Genomic DNA, 19,180 nt, shown 5'->3' on the forward strand with positions numbered 1-19,180 from the left:
TACCTGTTTAGGAAGAGGGCTTCCCGCGGTTCCGGCGCGGACTTTCCCATGCTCTCATTCCCAGCGGGGCTCCGCCGAGGAGCCGTGTGAGACATTCAGGGTGGCACCGAGAGCCGGGTCGCAGCCTGCGGGTCTTACAGCCGCCCCAGAGAGCCTGAACCAAGTGCTGACTATAAAGGACCAAAACGCGGGGAATCGGAGCAGCGCTCACCCCTTGCTCCTGGTTTGAGGATTCAGACGTGCCCTTCTTCCAGGAGGCCTCCCTGGAAACCCAGCAGAAACCCTATTCTGGAAAGTCACAGTCTATGTGATGGCCTCAATACTGGGTGATAAACGACAAATTCTCATGCTCTATGGAGGCAGATGATCAGCAAAGCAACAAGTCTTTTTTTATTTTTTTTTACTTTTTGTAGTTGTTTGAGTTGTGTGTATGCGGACCAACTGAAGAAAAATGCCATCCATGACGTTATTTAATCCTCACACCACTTTGTGAGACGGGCAGGGCAGGAATGGTCATCTTGATCCCACCCAGGAGGGAGCGGAGGCCCCAGATGATGTGCTTTACCCAAAGACACACAACTGTAAATGACCCATGAGGGATTCCACCTGAGGACTCCTCGTCACTTTCCTGGTTGTTTATTCTTGTGTTCCCTGTACAGGGAGCCACCACTTTTATGCTCATGTCATAGCCCAGTCACCTGAGCCTGGTTCCAGTCCCCCATCTTCAATTGCCTGCTAGAGATTTGTCTGGATATCTGTCACCCCAAAAGTTACATGTCCAAAGCCTGAAGTTAAGATCGTTCCCCAAAACTTTGTTCTGTATTTCTGGTTCCTCCTCTGCAACTGCCATTTTTTCATGGAAAGAAGTTTCCATGGTTTGGAAACTTAACTCATTTATTTTTCATTCTTTCATATTCATTCAAGTTCTAGTGACTTCTCCACTGGATTGTTTTCTTCCTTTCCATCCCCATGACCAGAGCTAGTATCACATCACACTCATCTCATCATCACTCTGTTTCTCCTTCCATCCACACTGGTCCAAACAGTATGCTCTAACCACTGCTTCATCACTCTCCAACTTGAAGAACACTGGAGACTCCCTGTTTTCTATTACATGCTACATGTAATTTTTATACAGTGCTGTGGAACACTGGCTGACCCCTACCCCAGCCCTCAGCCATGTGACCAAATGCTGGCATGCAGTGGCTGCCCTAGCCAGCCCCTCTCCTCACTGTCACCTGAGTGTGCTCTGGCCTCGCCTCTGTACCTTTGCAGATCACCCCCTAGACAAGAAATGCCTTCTTGCTCCCTTGCCCATTGAAATTACATTCCTTCCTGAAGACCAGTTCAAAACTCACCTCTTCTACTAACTTCTCTCTCTGATTGTCCTCTTTTCTTGGGTGTTTTCCTGTCTTACTACACAGTCCAGTACGTTCACTGTTTATTTTTGTTCTTTATTCCCTATATTATAATATTCTTGTCCTTTATTATCTAAACAGTCATGAAAAAGAATGAGATCAATAAGAATGCACTGAGGATGTTTTGAAGGAAATGTTGCAATGGAAATCTCAGGGGTTAACAGTAAAACAAGAGCATAAATATGTAGTGCTGGTGAAAGATGACTGATGAGTATCTATGTATTAGTTTCATTAATGACATTTGTGACACCCTCTTCATTTGCCTTTTTGTCGGGATCATAAAGGGGTAAGGTTGAGGAATTTTATGTTTCAAAGAACCACTGAGTTACGTCTGCCTTATTCCAGATTCCTGCTAACTATAAGCTCTACAATGGCACCTGCCAGAAGACATTTAAATGATTATGCCCATCTCCATCTCATTTTCTTCCTGAGAGGTGGCTCAAGGTAATGAACCAAGGGGTAGATTTGCAGGGAGCCCGCACCTGATATTTCAGAGTTCAGCCCGGGGCCCTGAGGACTGAAGTTTCCCATGCTCAGTTTGTTCCTCTGAGGGATAAGGTATCAGCAGTTAGAGCCACAAAGTCCAGTCCAGACCAACACATCTCTCCCCAAGTCTGATTTCCTCCATGGCTAAGTCATCGTTTTTGTTTTTGTCTCTCTTGACCGGGACTTGGGTGGAGGTGGATGTGCAGATCTAAAGGGTGGAAGCCACTCCCCAAAAGCTCAACTCTGAGAACACGGAGAGAGGGCAAAACAAGTTCCCACTGGTAGTACAGTCACCCTTTATAGCTTCCCTTTTACAGCTGCAAAAATATTACATCAGGCCGTCAGCTTTTGATTTCACTTCAGTAAATAAAAACAAAGCTACTTGTAAATGCAACCAATGTGAGCTCTCATCACACAGTCCATGTTTGTGAGAATAAAGCCCTAAAAACTCCTTCACATTTTAGCTTTCATGGAGGCTATTTTGAATGAAAATTGTTATTTCATACATTTGTGGTTATACTTGTTTGCTACACAAAACTGTGCACACAGATTTTAAAGTGTCAGAACATAAGGGTCTTGTTTGCCTTAGTGCATTTTGCAAAAATGCTTTCCCAGAGTATTTCTGCTCAACAACCAGAGAGGACACCACAGCTGAAAGCCCAGCAGCTGAGAGAAGGACCCAGATGTACCAGGTATGGTGCAAAGACTTATAAACACAGCCAGATAATCCCAAGGAGTACACAATATAAATGCTTTATTGCTAGCACAGAGGTTTCTTTTTATGTAAATTAAAAGAAATAAATCTTCATTTTCACATTCTATATTGCAGTTTAAAGGTAACTAGCTGGTTAATGGATATGTTCAGTTGGGCACTCACTATAAGAGGAGAGCATGACATTCACATGGAAGAACTCAGAAATGTGGCATCTCTCAAGGCATAGATCGGGCCACTGAATGCACTGTTGTTGGTGAATAACAGCAAGAAGAGATTTCTTTAAAACATCACAGATAGACAAGGGTTATAAATAGAAAACCAGTATGGTTAGAAAGCAGAAAACCATTAAATACAGAGGCTATATATGTGTTGGCTATATTCCATATAGTCTAGGTTATGTTTGGTATTTTTAAATAAATGATCTTTATGTAGGTTAGAGGCTGGATTGAATCTGGCAGCTGGAAAGAGGGAAGATGGAAAGGAAGCTGCCACTGCCTGCACCACACAGTGGAGTCACCGGGAAGCAGAAGAGGTGTGTGTGTGGCTGGGGAGGACAGGGAGGTGGGCTGCTTCATGCCTCCCACTCTGGAGGCTGAGAGGCAAGCTTGTCCAGGAGGACAAGCCACTGGGTGTGACAGAGGAGCTCTGAGGAGCATGACAATTATGGCACAATGGAACTCTGTGCAAATGGAAAAGGAAACTCCAGGCGTGGACAGGCCAAAGTAACACCCATGGCACCGGGAGCAGCAGAGCCGGTGCAGTGTGGGCGGGAGGCAGATGCTGCGGATTCCAAGTTCAGAGATCATTCACTACCTCAGAACTGTCAGCCAGTACTGGAAATGGAATTATTTCTGCAAGGCACCCAACTTCACCTTTTTCTGAATTCTTGAGCCTACTCAATTCCATCTTTGGTTGATTTGAAAGATAAACTTTGGAAAAGATCTTACCAATCTATGAAAAACCACCCACCCTCTGCCTTATTCCAGAGCCGTCACGAAGGAAGTCCACGTACACACCCCCTCCAAAGCCGTGAGCTCTGTGATGACCTCCAGAGCGCCGTCTTCCTGATCTTTATCCAGCCATGCTGTTCGTGGATGTAAGAAAACCAGGCTCCGTCAGGAGTATCCCAAGCCCTTATTTCCTAGCCCATCTGCAGTGTGCCAGCTCCCAGCATTTTCAGTCCAGTCTGGCTCTAACTGAAACCATTTCTTGTTTTGCTTTGAAGAAATGGATAACATGAAATGGTAATTTGGCTGCAAAACCTTGGAAAATTGTTCCAGGCCCAAACATCTGCCCCAAATGAGCTCAGCTGAGATCTCCTTGGAGGAACAGGAAGGGGTGGGTGAGTGGGGAGCGCCCGGAAGGAGACAGGGAAGACACTGGAAAGGCTAACTTTCCTCATGAGGGAAGTTCCTGTGACAAAAGGCATCAGATAATGCAGCTCCCTTCTTCAACCTCTTACTCCAGAAGGAGATACTGGATGTGCCCAATAGCTACTCCGATTACCTTCATCCCACCTTCCCCAATATTTGGTATCATCAAGGAGATCCCTTGCAGAGTGCCAAGAAACCGTGCCCAGCGGGCTTGCTTTAGTTATGCAGTGCCCAGCCCGGCCTACGTGTTATCATTTAAGTCTTTAAATAAGGACTGAGTATCTGCTTTGGATTCCTGAGAGCCAGGCCCCACGGGGAATGCAGAGAGAGGGAGTCGTGCAGGCTGGCCTTCATCTTCCTCGTTGGCCTTTTCTTAGGAGTTCTTCTGGGGGATCTTCACCGTCACAGTCTTCACTTCGGAGTACTCTCGCAAGCCGAATTCTCCCCTGAAAAGAGAAAATGGGCAGCGTCAGACACCAGAGGCCCCAGCAGCCAGCCCAGCCCACGAGGCAGTGAGAGTCCTGGGAAGGGGCAGTTTGTCAATTGCTAAAAGCAGGACAGCTCAGCCATCATCTTCTGAGGAGCAGAGAAAGCGGTCATGCCACTGCTTCTTCAAGGTAAAGAGTAATTTGTCCTCACAATTTTGCACAGAGAGGCAAGGATTGCCAGCCACTCGGGGGAGCAGGCCTGGGGCTTAGCCAGGCCCAAGCCCCCATCTCTAATGCCGCATGAGTCCCACAGGCACAGTGGCTCTTCAGGACAACAGTGAGCTTTCCTTTGCTAAACCTGGCTCCTGCCGCGGGCGCCCTCTGCTGTGTCTGTGCTCTGGCTGCCTTTCTAGAAATCTAGTCCGCTGTAACGAAAGAAAACCAGGAGATTCGCAGGCCAGGGTGCTCTCTGGTGTTCCAAATTCCTTCTTACTGGTCCTTAGATTTGATACATGGAAATCAGTACACAAAGGCCGGCCACGGAAGAGCACGAGCCACCTCAACGCCTTAGAACGTAAGCCCGAATTGATACTGCCCACTACGCCACAGAGGCAGGGAGGCCAGGGAATCACAATTTCTGACTGACAAAGAACTGAGAGGTGGTAGTAAGCTGTTCCGCCAAGACTCCTTGGGCCACTTCCCTCCTGGCGCACGGAGTCCTCAGGGATCTCGGTCACAGACCAAGGACTGCCGGTCACTCGGTAAACGTGCCTGGAGCCCTTCCCGAGGGCAGCATTATGGGGCCCGGGCTCCGGGGAGCTGGGTCACCCGTCTAGGTGCCGACAGGAGACGCAGGCCTTCCCAGCACCCAGGACACCTGAGAGGCAGTCCTGGCCGCTGCTTTGAGGATGCTGGGGCGCGGCAGGGCCTGGTTGCTGCAATGCTCCCCTCCTTTACTGCTCTTTATTCCCTTCACATTTTCCCATCAATTTAATTGCTTTTTTCCTCCTATGATCTCTTTCATGTAAAATCAAGCACCTTCACCTAGTTTTTAAAATTTTAAATAATTGAACTTTGCTTCCATCTATCTTTGTAAAGTCTCCCCTCTGTGAAGCTTTTCCTGGTGCCCGCAGCAGAGGAGCTCCCGGTCCTCTGTGGTCACAGAGTGCCTGGTCCCTGCCTCTGTCCCCGTGTGGTCACACGGGCAGGGGCTGCCTGAGCATCCCTGCCTCCCTCACCGAGGGTTACCTCGCCCGCCATGCTGTCTGCCTTCTACCTAGCCACGTGCAGAGCCTACAGCGTCAGGCTCAAAGCACCTGGTGACTGGCAGAAAGGGAAGGCGGGCTTCTCCCCATCGTCCTGCCCCAGTTCTCACACCATCTGTACCAGGAGAATGTCAGGAACACTTAGAGATATATTTGAACAAGAAAGGATTAAGGAAGCTGTCTTTTAAAATAGTCATGTAACTGTGCTTTGCAATCAAGACCTACTGTCAATGGCTCATTCTGCTTCCTTCCGGGAATCCCCGTGCTCTCAACAAGGCTTCCGTCGCTTTGCCAGCAGTTCCTCTGGGCACCAAGGGCACCTGAGTTGACATACTCTCCCCGCCCTGTGCCAGGACACGAGAAGGCAGCCAAGGAGAGGCTGGGGCAAGCGTGCTGTGTTCTTATCTGCACTGGCCATCTTGCTCACAGGAATGAGAAGACTAAACTTGGGTCGGCCGCACTCAGCATAAAGTTCCCTCATTAGCTCCATCCAGGCTCTGAGTCTTTTTAATACCAGCTCAGCTCTGGCTCTGTGGAAAATTTCCTGCCCTTGGGCAATTCTGAAAGTATCTCTTCCTCACAGACATCATCTGCCGCCTGTTTGAAGTGAGGTTACTCCCTTTTGTTTCCTGGCTTGTGTACGCACTTGGGGCGGACCCTGACCCACTTTCAGATTTCTCGCTAGGTTGTGAGAAATATAAAGAAGTGCACAGTCAGAAGCCTGGCGGTGCAGTTGCTTTCGAGTGGGAATGTGTGTCCTGTAGTCTTTGGGTGGGCGATGCAATGGAAAACCTTGAAGGATTGGAGGTCTCCTCCCCAGGGTTCCAGGCCACCATCTGTCCACAGCCTGCTCTGAGACAGAGGCATGGGCTCAGACTGCCATAAAAAGGACACTGGAGCTGGAGGTCAGCAGACAGGAGTGCCAGCTGGGCTCTGCCACTCACTGGCTGGATGACTCCAGTGGAGCCCAGTCACCTCTCAGGCAGCAGTTCCTGAACCTCAGCAAATACAAGGCTCACCCGAGGAGCTTGCTTAGTTGTAGATTCCTGAGCACCCCAAGGGTGACACTTGTGTGCAAAAGCAGGCGTAGTGATACTGCAATGCCCTAATCCCAGTGCAAGGCCACTTTCACACTCAGCACATGCAGAAGCACATACTCCAGCATCTCAGCCAGATGAGGGTTTATTTCCTAAGATGAACCACACATGGCATGCCTTTGGGTCAGGTGAGATGTTAGTTTTTGGTGTCTCTCAGCCAGCCATTGTACGAAATCACTAAGATTCACCCATAAAACAAATGGGGGTTTCTGTTTAGGGTGTATGTGTCCCTGACCTTTTCTTTGGCTTAGAGCACCATTTCTCAGAGCAGGGTCTCCAGACCACCTGCATCTCAGTCATTCCAGAAGCTTGTTAAAAATGCAGAACCTGGGCCCTAGCTCAAATCTACTAAATCAGAATCACTGAGTGAGTCCCCAGATAGTCATGCTTAGCAAGTCCCTTCCCCCAGTCTGCAGGTGACCTTCCATGCACATGCATGCTACACATGTACATATGTGCACACATGCACACCTGAGAAGCCCTTAGAGTATCTTAATAATGCTTCTCATCTCCTAAGCCTGTGTCTTTAGTTTTTAAAATGCTGAGGTTCGTAGCTTTCTTCCCATCCCTTTGGTTTGTGACAATATTTTATAGCTTGGGCTCTATGACCTCTTGTCTCAGTGGAGCAGAAAGGAGGAAGCAAGGAAAAGGGCGGGAAGAGTGAAATAGACAGAATGGGCTGGAGAGGCAGAACTGAGAGGAACTCAGACCAAGTCCCGGACCCTGGGACTCAGAGGCCAGCGCATCAGGCAACCTGCAGAGGGCAGCTCTCTCCACAGCTCTCTGCAGGGGAGAACTCAAGGGTTTCCACAGCTATCCCTGGAGCCTTTTTCCCAAAGCACTACTTCCCTTCTCTGTTCCTGTTAGAGGTGGGCAGGGAGGTGTCAGGGGCCAAAGCTTCCTGGAGCTTGCAGGCCATGACAGAAGCAGTTCCATCCAGATAGAGGGTTTAGTGGACTTTCTAGGACTATAATCAATGAGAAGTAAGGAGGCTGGAAAACCACTTTCTCAAGGTTTGCAGACACTCTGCTGGGACCTGGACAGGGCAAGCCCTTCTAACTGAAGCATTTTCTACCACTCTAGGTCATTCAAAGAAGAGAAAACATGTTTGGGTCAAGTTTGAAGAGCCATGTAATTTAAATTTAGACAAAATGAAGTGAGACTCGTCAAAGAGCACTATTTCCTCACCATTTTTTAACTGCCCTGGGAAGGCCAATCACAACAGTGCCAGTGAGCCAAGCTGAGAGCAGCTGTTCTCCAGTCTCTTGGGCCACGGTTCTGTGTGGTCCTGATGCAGCCAAACGGTCTCCTGGACCACCCTTCCAGGCAAAGGGCATGTTTCTGTTAGTAACAGACTGGACCTGGAGAATGTCACATGCCTGAATCCTGGCAGGAGGTGAGCCCATGCTGAGAGTCCAGGCCTAGCCTGGGATGAGGCTCCATCAACCAGCCATTATGTATTGCAAGCATATCTTATGCCATGAACCACCCTTTTAAAGATGTGGAGTGCATTCCCAGAACCAGTGACTGCCCCAGCGTTTAAGAGACAAGGAAAGCACAAACGCAGAAGCAGGAAATGAAATAACAAGTCAAATGCATCTTGAAAAATGGAAGCAGAAAGTTAAGGCCATATGCAAGCTAATTAGAGAGAGCTGGAGTGCATGAAGACTTTATAAAAGCCAAAGGGATACTACTAACTGAGCAGACAGGATCCAGGTTGGTTATGGGTTCTGGCTGTACAGCAACGGAGAGGTACTGAAGGCCAGAAGCAAAGGCTCAAGCCAGAGCAGTTTCTCTCTGATATCCCCAGTGGTAAACCCTAAGTTGGTGATACTAGCTGGAATTTAGAGAAAACCGTGCCACACTTTCAATGTAATATGCTGAATAAGAAAAAGAAGCCTCACCTACATGGCACTCATCTGCTTGATCAGCAGTGATGGCAGCAGCTAACATTTTCTGAAGGTTTGCAGATACTGTGCTGGATGTTTGGCACACTTATTACTAACACTCAATCCTCATGGCCACTCTGGGTTGGGTGCTATAATTATTCCCATTTTATAGATGAGAAAACAGGCTTAGTGAGATTAAGTAATTTGTCCAAGGTTGCCCAGGTATGAAGCAGGAGAGCCAGGATACATCATCTAAATAGTGTGGGTCTAGAAACTCTGCTCTATACGTACTCTATGGCTGGGAGCTGTAATCACCAGCTGAAGTATCTGGAGCATGTACATCTTCTGTGCTAGAGTTATGGGCTCACTGCACTTTCCCCCAAACACCACACTTATTTCTGCCACAAAGCTTTTACTCACCCTTCTCCTACTGCTACCTTGCTTTGCCCTGAAAAAATATTCCTCTCTCTCCATCTACCCAAATGTTCCTCTCCTTTAAAAGTCAATTCAAAACTCCTACCTTAGTTCATATCTACAAGTTTCCCAGACTTCCTCCACTCCCAATGATCTCCTTCATCCCTGAACTCCTCTATTATTTCAGTCTTCCATGGAATTCTGATTCTTTCAATGCTGCGTATATCATTTATCCAACAAAATTTTAAGTGCCCTGATTGCTCTATTTTCCCCCACAAACCAAGCACAGTTCTTTGCACATAGTATATGCTCCATACTTGTTAGTAGATCAATTGTGAAACTAAGCATTTGCTCAACAAAGGATGCATTCAGCTGTGGCAGAGGAAATGGGCATGGAAGATGCTTCTCTTGGGTGTCATGGGATTTAGGAAACACGGATCCAGTTCCTTTCGAAATGAAGGAAAACTTTTTTTGGACGGGGGGCATTGCTAGCTCAGGAAGACCCTGCCTACCATTCATCCTCTGAATGTGTCTCAAAAAACCCATTTATACATGAAGCCTGAAAATAAGATCCCTCTTGAGTCTGGTTTTCCTCTGTGATAGTCCCATTTTTCAAGTCTTTAGCGTCTCAGGACTCCACCCAGCTCTGATCCTGTCCCTGAACAGTCCCTGCGCCTGGTCCCAGGCTTCCTTGGCTGGACACCATGGGAACTAGGTGCATTTGGAGCCACGGAAACCTAGGTTCAAGTCTCAGATCTGCCACTTAACTAGCTATCTAACTAGTCTAACCCCTTATTCATCATCTAAACCACTGTCATATGAAGATAAGTACATCCAACTCATTTAATCATTGTGAAAATCAAATAAGACAAGGTTAGGAAATAATTTAGCATAAAGTCCTACATAGAGAGCAGGCATTTAATTAACGGCATCTATTATTATTGTTAAATCCTCCTAATATGTCTTCTTCCTCTAGTCTCTCTTAAGGCATCCTCTATATGCCAGGAATTTTGGCCTTAAAAACATTAGTACCTCCTCAGCTCCCACAGAATGCCCTTTAAAAGCCCTTTGAGATTGGGTTTAAACCAACCCATTCACTTGTATCTTCAGCAAGTCCCCTCCATTCATCGTGTGCCTAAAACCCTGCCACCCCAGACTCAAAGGAGCTATGGGGGCTGAGCAGGTGACATGAGTGAGTGAACTGGGTATGTGTAAAATGAATGACAACCAATATTCAGCCCCCGAAGCAACAGGAGTGGCAACAGGAGTAGCAATGGTGACTTGCACAGCTCACAGCTGTAGCAATTTTGCTGTGGTGGAATGGAAATCAAGATATCTCAATTTTATTTAAAGCCTCCTCATTTTTGAATGTTACAGATGTTTAAATACTATGAGGCAAAACAAAATATTTCTGCAAGCCAAATTTGGCCTTTGGCTGGCAGTTTGTGACCTTTAAGCACATGAAACTCTGTTTTGTTTCCTGAGAGCTCTGCACTCCTTGTGCCTTCGTGTCTTTGTCCTGGCTAGTCTCTCTGCCTGGAGTGCCTGCGCCTAAAAAACTGAAACGTTATCTCCTCTGAGAAGTCTTCTCTGACCCCATCAGGCAAAATTAATTGATTTCTCCTCTGTACTTAAGATATCTGGCATACTTCTATATTAAAATAGCCCTTATTATATGGAATGACTGGTACATTAATTTTTCTCAGTTCCTACTTAAGGGAATTGTGTTTATTCATCTTGGTACTGTGCAACACAGTGCTTTGCTTATAGAAGAATGTGCTCATCAAAGTGTTTGTTTAACAAATGGATGAGAGTCTGAGAATTAAATGATTTTGAGAGTACTCCTCTGCGCTGATATTCGCTAGCCCTGTTTCTCTGCAGGTACCAGCAACTTTGGACACTTACATTTCTCTCCCATTTCCAGACATCTTGAATCCCCCAAAGGGGCTCTGGGCATTTAAGGCATTGTAACAATTGATCCTGAAAGAAGAAAACAGTATTGTGAGTTAGGGTGAATCTGACTGCATAGAAATAATCTCACTGGTGTGATATTTCTTTTAAACGTTTTATTTTTAATTCCTTCTTTTTCCAGATGCAGTATTTATAAATTAAAACTTACATTGCTATCATGATCCAGCCAGTCAGGAGTGACTCCCCTTTCAGGGTGCAGCCACTTGTGACCTTCTCCATCCCCCCAGAGGCTATGTGCTGCTTCACCCTGGCTCCGGGGCCTCACAGGGCCCTGACCCCACTAGAGAATATAGCCAACAAGGAAACTGATCTTACCAAACAGTCCCAGCTTGCATTGCAGAAGACACTGTGAGGGCCTTGTTGATGTCATTAGTAAAGACAGCCGCTACGAGTCCAAAGTCTGAATTATTGGCTCTTTCAATAACTTCATCCATAGTCTTAAACCTCAGAATTTCCTGAACGGGGCCAAAGATCTGCAACAAAATAATTCGACCCAATGTGGTTGCTTTGCCATCCCTTTAGCTGCTTTTTGTATTTCAAAGCAGGTTTACTCTGCCTTCATTATTTAAGTGACATTTATACTTAGCAGCTTAAAACTGTAAAATATCCCAAACTTTGCCAGAATAAGATTATATAAGAATCTAACCTTAGGGTCTGTTTAACACCTCCTGGCCCCTCTGGATTACATGCGGTTTTGGGAAGCTGCATTCTCCATGACCCCCCTAGCGCTGCCCCAGGACTGAGCATGATGCTTTGGGTGGCTGGCTCACCCGGTCCTGGCCCCTCTTCCGCACAGCTGTGAGTGCGCTTGGGTTCTTCCTCTTTCCTAGTCAACAGCCTAGTGACCCCCATTGGAGGGAGCTGAACTGTTGCCAGTGTGTTACTGAGGACAATGAGTGCCTATTTGATTGTTCTGCTGGCTAGTAATTGCAACCATATAGCATGTCAGCTGGTCTCCATCCAACTTGCTTGCCTTTTTGTTTAAATTATTTTCTCAAAAGTGGGATTTTCATAGCCATGTTTATTGCTATTGCAGAGTGCATATAAAATAGAAAGAGCTAAACCTATAATATTGTCTACTAGAAATGCTCTGGAAACCATCCCAAGGAAGATGTGGCTTTTGTTAGAACTCCATATTCGATACCTCCTCCTTGGCGATCCGCATGTCATCAGTGACGTTGGAAAACACCGTGGGCTCGATGAAAAACCCCTTTCGGCCCAGCCCTTTGCCTCCACATTCCAGCTTGGCTCCCTCGGCCACACCACTCTGGATGAGTTCCAGGATCTTGTTGTACTGTTTCTTATCAATCTACAGAAGAAATTACCTAATGATCCCATGTAAAATCTTCTATAAAAATGGAAAAAGCATGTTCTCAAGAATCTCTTAGTTGTGATTTTTTCTAAGCTTTATTATATCTAGTCAAATCATATGAAACTGCTGTTATTTAGCCATTTTTGACCTATGAAAAATGATAATGTTGTATGGTTCAACCTAATGTATCGAGAATTCCCATAAATGTGCTGCTTTGAAAATACTGCCAAATCAGAAGTACCAGTAAAGACTTGGCCAGTGTTTCTGGGTGATGAAGACACTGGTTAATTTATTATTTACTGTTTACTGGGGAAGACTGAACTCTTTAACCAAATGAGTAGTTTAGCAAGTTGTACTGATACTAAAAAGATGAAGATAATAGATAAGCTACATGACGCCACATATCAAATCCTTTTGGGGTATATTTTTAATGGACCTCCTACTACACCTTTGGATGACCGGATTAAGTTTACGGAGTGCAGGCTAGCTCTCCCTAGTCCACAAAATAAGATCAGTCTTGCCCCCCAGAATTTATAGAATTATCACTCAACTATTTTGGTAAATAACAGAAAGATTCTACATTCACCTGAGTTTGAACTGCTCAACTGGAACACCAGTCTTCTCCCAAATGGTCCCAAACTTAGGAGGTGTTTCTTTTCAGGAAGACCCACACTCTAGTGATCCAAATGAGGTCTGATCTAGATATTCCTTTAAAAATTCTTAGACTCTAACTACAGTTTAAAATCAGAATTCCATCTGGACATACGCCTTGATGATTGTGGAGGACCTGCAGAGCTAAATAGGGCAGCCTGCAGGGACTTCTGTGGCCCTTCCTACCCCATGGCGTGAAGCACTCAGAGCCAGAGATGACCACATAGCAGAGGACAGACTAGATAGCACTGCACTTCCTACACATTTATAAGTCGCAAGTGATCTCCCCACAGTAGGCAGAGTTGTTAGAGAGATTCCTTGGCAACTGGAAAAGGGATAACTGGCAAACCCACCTGCCTTGACTGTGGCATCTGTAGGGATGACCTGAAGGCCAATGGTGATGCCTGGAACTGGGTTCCAGAGTCAAAATCCATCTTGTCATGCCAAAGCCATGCCCTTTAGAACTGAGCAACTCCAAAAATGTACCCTGAAGGCCATCCTAATCCCTTAGTTTTTCAGAAATAATGTTTAGAAAGGAAAGGAGAAGCATACGAAATAAGCAATGCTTCACTGGCTGCATTTCCAGCCATGAAGATGAGTTGGAAGAGTAAGGAAGCAGCAGAAAAAGAAAGAGGTGGCTCTGTTGGGTCCCACTAGTGTCCAGGGTCCGTGCCTACCAGGGATTAAGTGAAGGAGGGGAGCATTTATGATTTCTCTACCTGGGGTCCCTGCTCAGTGGTGGGGTCCAAGGGGCTCCCCACTATGCGCCTCTTGGCTCGCTCCACACTTCTTCTCACAAACTCCTCGTAGATGGGCTCCTCCACGAAGATGCGGGACCCTGCGGTGCAGCACTGGCCTTGGTTGAAGAACACACCCTGGTGAGCCTGCTCCACGGCGTAGTCCACTATGGGAGGGAACAGCCCCACACTCAGCACCACCCCAGCTGAGGGGGGCTGCCGGTGGAGCCACCTGCCCGCCTCTCCGAAGCCCCAGCTGGAATACCACGCTCACCACAGAACCTAACAGTGGTCAGCGCAGTACAGAGCACTGGCCTGAGAACACACCTTTGCACCAGTTCTAACTACACCCTGATGTCACTTGCCATGTGAACTTAGACGACTTCACTTCTTTGAGTCTCCTTCCTCTGTAACAAGATGGACTGGACAATGTCATCTGTAACAGGGGTCTCACACCCCAGGATGCCAATGGGCTAGGCAGACAATGGAATGGTATGACTCTGCCAGGTATTAAAACAATCTGATGGAGACTCAGCCAGAAAGCCACTACATTTGGCTGCTTTTGTGACTCAATATAAGACAATGGCTGCGAGATTTCCAATTTTAGGAAAAAAACAGGATTCAGTATTTTCAATGGACAGCTTTTGTTCTTTTAAGCACTGTGTAATATTTAGACTGGTAAACATATCTGTACCTTGCATTTGGCCTGTGGACTACCAATTTGCAACCCTTAACTCTAGAGAACCTTGTAGCTGTATGTTTAACCAGTATTTTGGTGAATTAAACTATAACAGCATGGATATACTTTAAAGACACTAAATTCCTTCTATATTTACATGGAATTGTATAGCATATCATAATGCTTTCATTTTATTGCTTGAATCTTACACTTCGAGGTAGTACTAGTAAACCTGGTGTGTGCTAGTTGTTAAATGACTGACTGCCGGAATCAATCAATCGCCAGTCAGTCAATGCTGTGTCAGTGGAGTGCCTACTCCCTGAGAGGAAGTTAGGTATAAGAATGCTGATCGCTTTGATAGCAGTGCAGAGCTGCAACTGAACTCTGCAAATTCCAAGCTGTGGCTGAAATTCTGGCCATCTGCTTTCTGCTCTCTCTGGAGGTGACACTGGAAAAGCAGGTCTGCCTGGCAGGATGTGTAGAAGAAAAAGGGTAACCGGAGGAGATTTTGGAATTTCATTCCCTGGTAAGCTCTCAAAAACAGAAAGCCCACATCTGTTCAGAATAGACTAGGGGGCATCCTCCCTGGAGTCCCGGGGTTTCCTAGTTACTGCTCCAAGCCTCTGTAAAGGAGGCATAACCATCTCCAGTTAAGGCCTGTTCATACAGAGCTGACCATAGTGTATTGTCATGCTGACTGAAAGTCTTGGGAGCAACAGAAAGAGGCTGGGATGACTAAACAGAGAGAGGATTGTGGGTTTGGGAGATGCTGGCCAGGCTAGTGAACTCAAATTTTTTTCAGTGATCTACAAATTCACTAGGCACAGTTGAGAAGTTTTAGATTTCTTGAATCTAGGAAGACAGATTGTATTTCAGATATTCAGAGGCTTAAACCATTGCTTTTTCAACTATACCACACTGACCAAACCTTCACCTCTTCTACCCTATTCTACAACATCACAGGGTCGAAGTGGCTCGTTCATGCCTAGAAAATGAACTCTGTTTAGTTGTCGGCTGATGAGTGCTCCTTCCCAGTATGAAACTATTTTCTCCTTAGGAGGAAGGTCATCCAGATTCTTCTCCTTAAATGCCCCTTAGTTTCGAAGATCTTTTCCTTAGTGTCCTGTCAAAAGTGGAGATACAAGAGAGAGCACAGTAGGGCAGGTGCCGGGACATAGATGAGATTTTGTGGGTGACTTACAATCAGCATCTGCAAAAATAATATTGGGGCTTTTCCCTCCAAGTTCCAGGGTTACTCTCTTCAAATTACTTTTTCCAGCTGCTTCTTGGATAAGTTTTCCAACCTGAAATAAAGGAAGTGGAGAAAGGTTTTGCACACCTTGCAGCTGAGACAGTTAGTGGCCAAAGCCAAGTCTGGTCCCAATGGGATATAGCAGAAATGGGTCCTGCACTGGGTGACACAGGAACAGCTCCTGTGGCCAACTGTGTAAGCAGGATGTAAGTCAGTGGGGATACAATTTGATGTCCGTGTGAAGTGAGCTGAAATGCTGCTTTAGTTTTGTGACAGAAGGAGCAAGGAAAAGGGGGTTAAATCTGCAATTTTCATCACTGCAAGATTTCTTTAAAGGTGAGTGGCAAGCAAAATGTGACTGGAGGTTTTCCATCAGCGCACTATGGCTTTTAGCTTTGGACTCTGCCTCCAGGAAAAAGCTAACTGGCTCCACCTAAAAGACATGGTGAAAGTAAAACCAACCTTTATGTGTTTCCAAAAGGCCAGGTATGACTTAATCACATGAGCCAAAGGGACTATAGATGATCCACCTTTGCCTCTGCCTAGAGCTGTAGTAAAAGGATTCCAGACAGCCAAGGATCTGTCTTTACTTGTACAATGCCTATTTATCTAGACTCCAAACAATAGGCTGAGTTTGGAGAAAGGAATTACTGTTATGTAGACTGATATTTCCAGTGAAACTGAAAGTGTCAAGATGGAAATAGGACTGCACCTCCTAGAGCCCCCTTCAGGGAAGAACATCTCTCAGTGCCTAGGAATGCTACCGGCTCCTTCAGAGTCTGCCCAGCTGAGCAGGGCTCCCTTGCCCAAGGGCACACCCGCCCCTGGCCACACCCACTGATTGATGGTAACAGGGGTGTAAAGGCCCTGCCCTTTCAGGCCACCACAGGACAGCTCTGAGGGGCTGTCTATCCTCCATCCCACTGCATGTGGCTGGCCCAGGCCCTCAGGCCCGCGTTGCAATTTGGCTTCCCCTTGTGTCTACTCCCCTTCAGCAGGGATCCCTAATAAACAATCTACGAGCCAAACTCCATCTCAGCGGCTGCTTCCAGAGAACCAGACCAGTAACAGGGGCTCTGCTGCAGGGCAGAGGTCACATCATGAAAAATGCTGAGCTACTGCAAAGCCCAGAAAGGCAGTTTGTCCTTATGAGATGAAAAATCCTACTTTTGCCTGGAATCCTACTGCAAATTAAGTCTTTTAAAAGCCTGGAGAAGAGAAATGCTAAATTTCCATGTGAGTCCTCCTGCCCTTGTTAATATCCTCAAGTACGACCAGGAATTCCTCAGGCAGGGCAGTCGTGGGTAAGAGAAAAGGCTCTGGAGTCTAGATTTTTGTACCGATTCTCCTACCAACTGTTTGACCTTGGGAAATTATTTAACTTCACTGAGCCTCGGTTCCCTCCTCTGTAAACAGGGCTAAGAACAGTATCTACCTCAAATTTAATTGTCTTGAGGATTAAGTGACTTAAGATATATGGCCCTGAGAACCCAGCCTGGCACACAGTAAAGAACCCAAGCATGTTCACCACACACGGGCGTGAGCAGCTATGGGCCCTGCTTGCTCCACATTCAGTGCAGAGAATGGAGGTGATAAGAGGTGGTACTGCTAGACCTCCCAAAGCAGGCGGCCCCCGGCATCTCCCAAACTGTCTACGCAAATCAGCTGCTTCAGAAAAACACTGGGGAAACTCTCTGACTTCCCCCCGTCCCCCAAATTACTCATTCTCTGGATTAAATGCTTTTGTGCCTTTATTATTACTTTACTTCATGGCAAAAAGTCTTAGAAAAATATACTCTCATACTGAGGAAAACTAACCTTGGGGAAAAAATAGCGATGTCCCTGAAAGAGGAAGAATGAGAATTTCTTAGTTTGCAGGACAATGTTAGTTTCTAGGGGGTTGAGAAATACTAACATCTGGCTCCGCAGATTAATGGGCAGATGTCGCCCACCAGCCAGGCTGCCCCTGCCCTGCCCTGCCCGCCTGTCTCTCTGCTACCCCAAGGTAAACTCCTTAGGAAGACACGCTAACACAGGCCCCGTTCTCAGGCACCCAAGCTCTACTTCAAGAAGAAAATACATACACACAGCAGAAAGGAGAACCTGGCCCTCTGTTTGGCAGGAGAAGAGCAGTCAAGTGAAAATGATGACTGGAGCTGAGGCCTCTGGTGAGAGAGGAGAGCCCCGCAGCAGGGGGCAGGTGGGCGATGGCACCCAGGGGAGTCCCCGAGAAGGGTGGCCCGGGGCTGTCTGTTCTGCTGAGGACTTCTGGGGTGCTTGGCTCTCTCTGCCCTAAAGAATCCATATTAATTGAATTCATCTCAGAGTCTAGGAAACTAAATGGACAAGAGCTTTCTCGAAGAAGACAATCACTGGGATTTATGAATATTGCTATTAATTATATTTTTAAAATAACGTATCAAGTTGGTCTGTGTCAGACGTTTACATGCACTAACTCCTTTAAGTATTTACAAAGTAGGTACTACGTCATTTTAAAGATAAGCAAACTTATGAATTGGAAAGTCAATGGATTTTACCAGGTTACCCGGCTGGTTACTACTGGCAGAGCCTGCTGGACTCTGTGAAGGCTGGCCCCAGGGCCCAAGTGTGTACCACTCTGACTACCCTTCTTTCCTCCCAGCACTCTGCCCTTTCTGCCCTCCTTTCCACATTCCCTGAGCACCCAATGTGTGCCAAAGACCACCAAACCCTTATCCCAGAATTCCACACTGCTTTCAGAATGAGCAGGAATGTCACCTTTTGTAGACACAATGATCGCACATTGTCAGTTACAGAACTTACATCCTGCCTCCAGACTGACATTTTAAGAACAAGAAAGACCAGAGAGAAATCGTGGGTTTTACACATAGTAAGACGGTAAATAAATGCCTGGGGTTGCTAGAGCAGCTGGCATGGCATTTGTTAGCCCCACTCCCGGACACTCATCAAATAGCTCTATGGGTTGATAGTTTTTGCCACTAGGAATGTCATCCAGTGATTATTTTCATGGCTATACAAAAATCTTGCTCAGTCTCTGGTCATCAGAGAAGAATACCTAAGAATGATTTTTCCTGCATGAATGCTTTTCCATAGAAACCAAGCTGTGCTAACCACTGCAAGGCCAGTCTCAGATGAATAATGCCTTTCCCCTTCATCTCTGGAAGAAGGTCAAGTCACAGCCTAGCCTCAAGAAAGAACTGACGTGTTAGGCCATGGGAGAACTACTTTCATCTGATGTGGCCTCAGGACAGGACACTGCAAAAACCCAGTTTCCACCGATCTCCCTCATTCCACACATATTCCTGGTTCTCCTGCTATGTGCCAGGTACAGTTTTGGGCACAGTCCCTTACCAACAATGAGCATGCAGCTAGACCCCCATTCAAACCTAGCAGGAGCTCAGTAAGTGTGGCTCTGCAGTCCACTTGGAGAAAAATCTGGGTCTGATTTAATATTAGGTCTGAACAGATAAAATTATGGTTCTTCAGTACTTTG

General features: G+C 46.4%; 1 protein-coding gene and 1 long non-coding RNA gene across 2 annotated transcripts in view; one reads left to right on the plus strand and one right to left on the minus strand.

Moving 5' to 3' along the window:
- Positions 1-2,641: 2,641 nt before the first annotated feature.
- ALDH1A2 (aldehyde dehydrogenase 1 family member A2) overlaps positions 2,642-19,180 on the minus strand; it is a 97,856-nt gene continuing 81,317 nt past the window's right edge. Inside the window, exons 9-14 of the mRNA XM_036903011.2 lie at positions 15,637-15,739; positions 13,739-13,923; positions 12,201-12,365; positions 11,372-11,529; positions 10,991-11,065; positions 2,642-4,438 (exon numbers count right to left, since the gene is read on the minus strand). Coding sequence (XP_036758906.1) covers positions 4,366-4,438; positions 10,991-11,065; positions 11,372-11,529; positions 12,201-12,365; positions 13,739-13,923; positions 15,637-15,739 — 759 coding nt within the window. The 3' untranslated portion in view covers positions 2,642-4,365. The remainder of the gene's footprint in view (positions 4,439-10,990; positions 11,066-11,371; positions 11,530-12,200; positions 12,366-13,738; positions 13,924-15,636; positions 15,740-19,180) is intronic.
- LOC118921310 (uncharacterized) lies at positions 4,446-12,209 on the plus strand. Its single transcript, XR_005028283.2, has 3 exons — positions 4,446-4,609; positions 7,866-8,012; positions 12,140-12,209. It is a non-coding gene; the product is annotated as an uncharacterized LOC118921310 (long non-coding RNA).

Source organism: Manis pentadactyla, chromosome 11 (assembly GCF_030020395.1).
Source record: "Manis pentadactyla isolate mManPen7 chromosome 11, mManPen7.hap1, whole genome shotgun sequence".
In the NCBI taxonomy this organism is placed as follows: Eukaryota; Metazoa; Chordata; class Mammalia; order Pholidota; family Manidae; genus Manis; species Manis pentadactyla.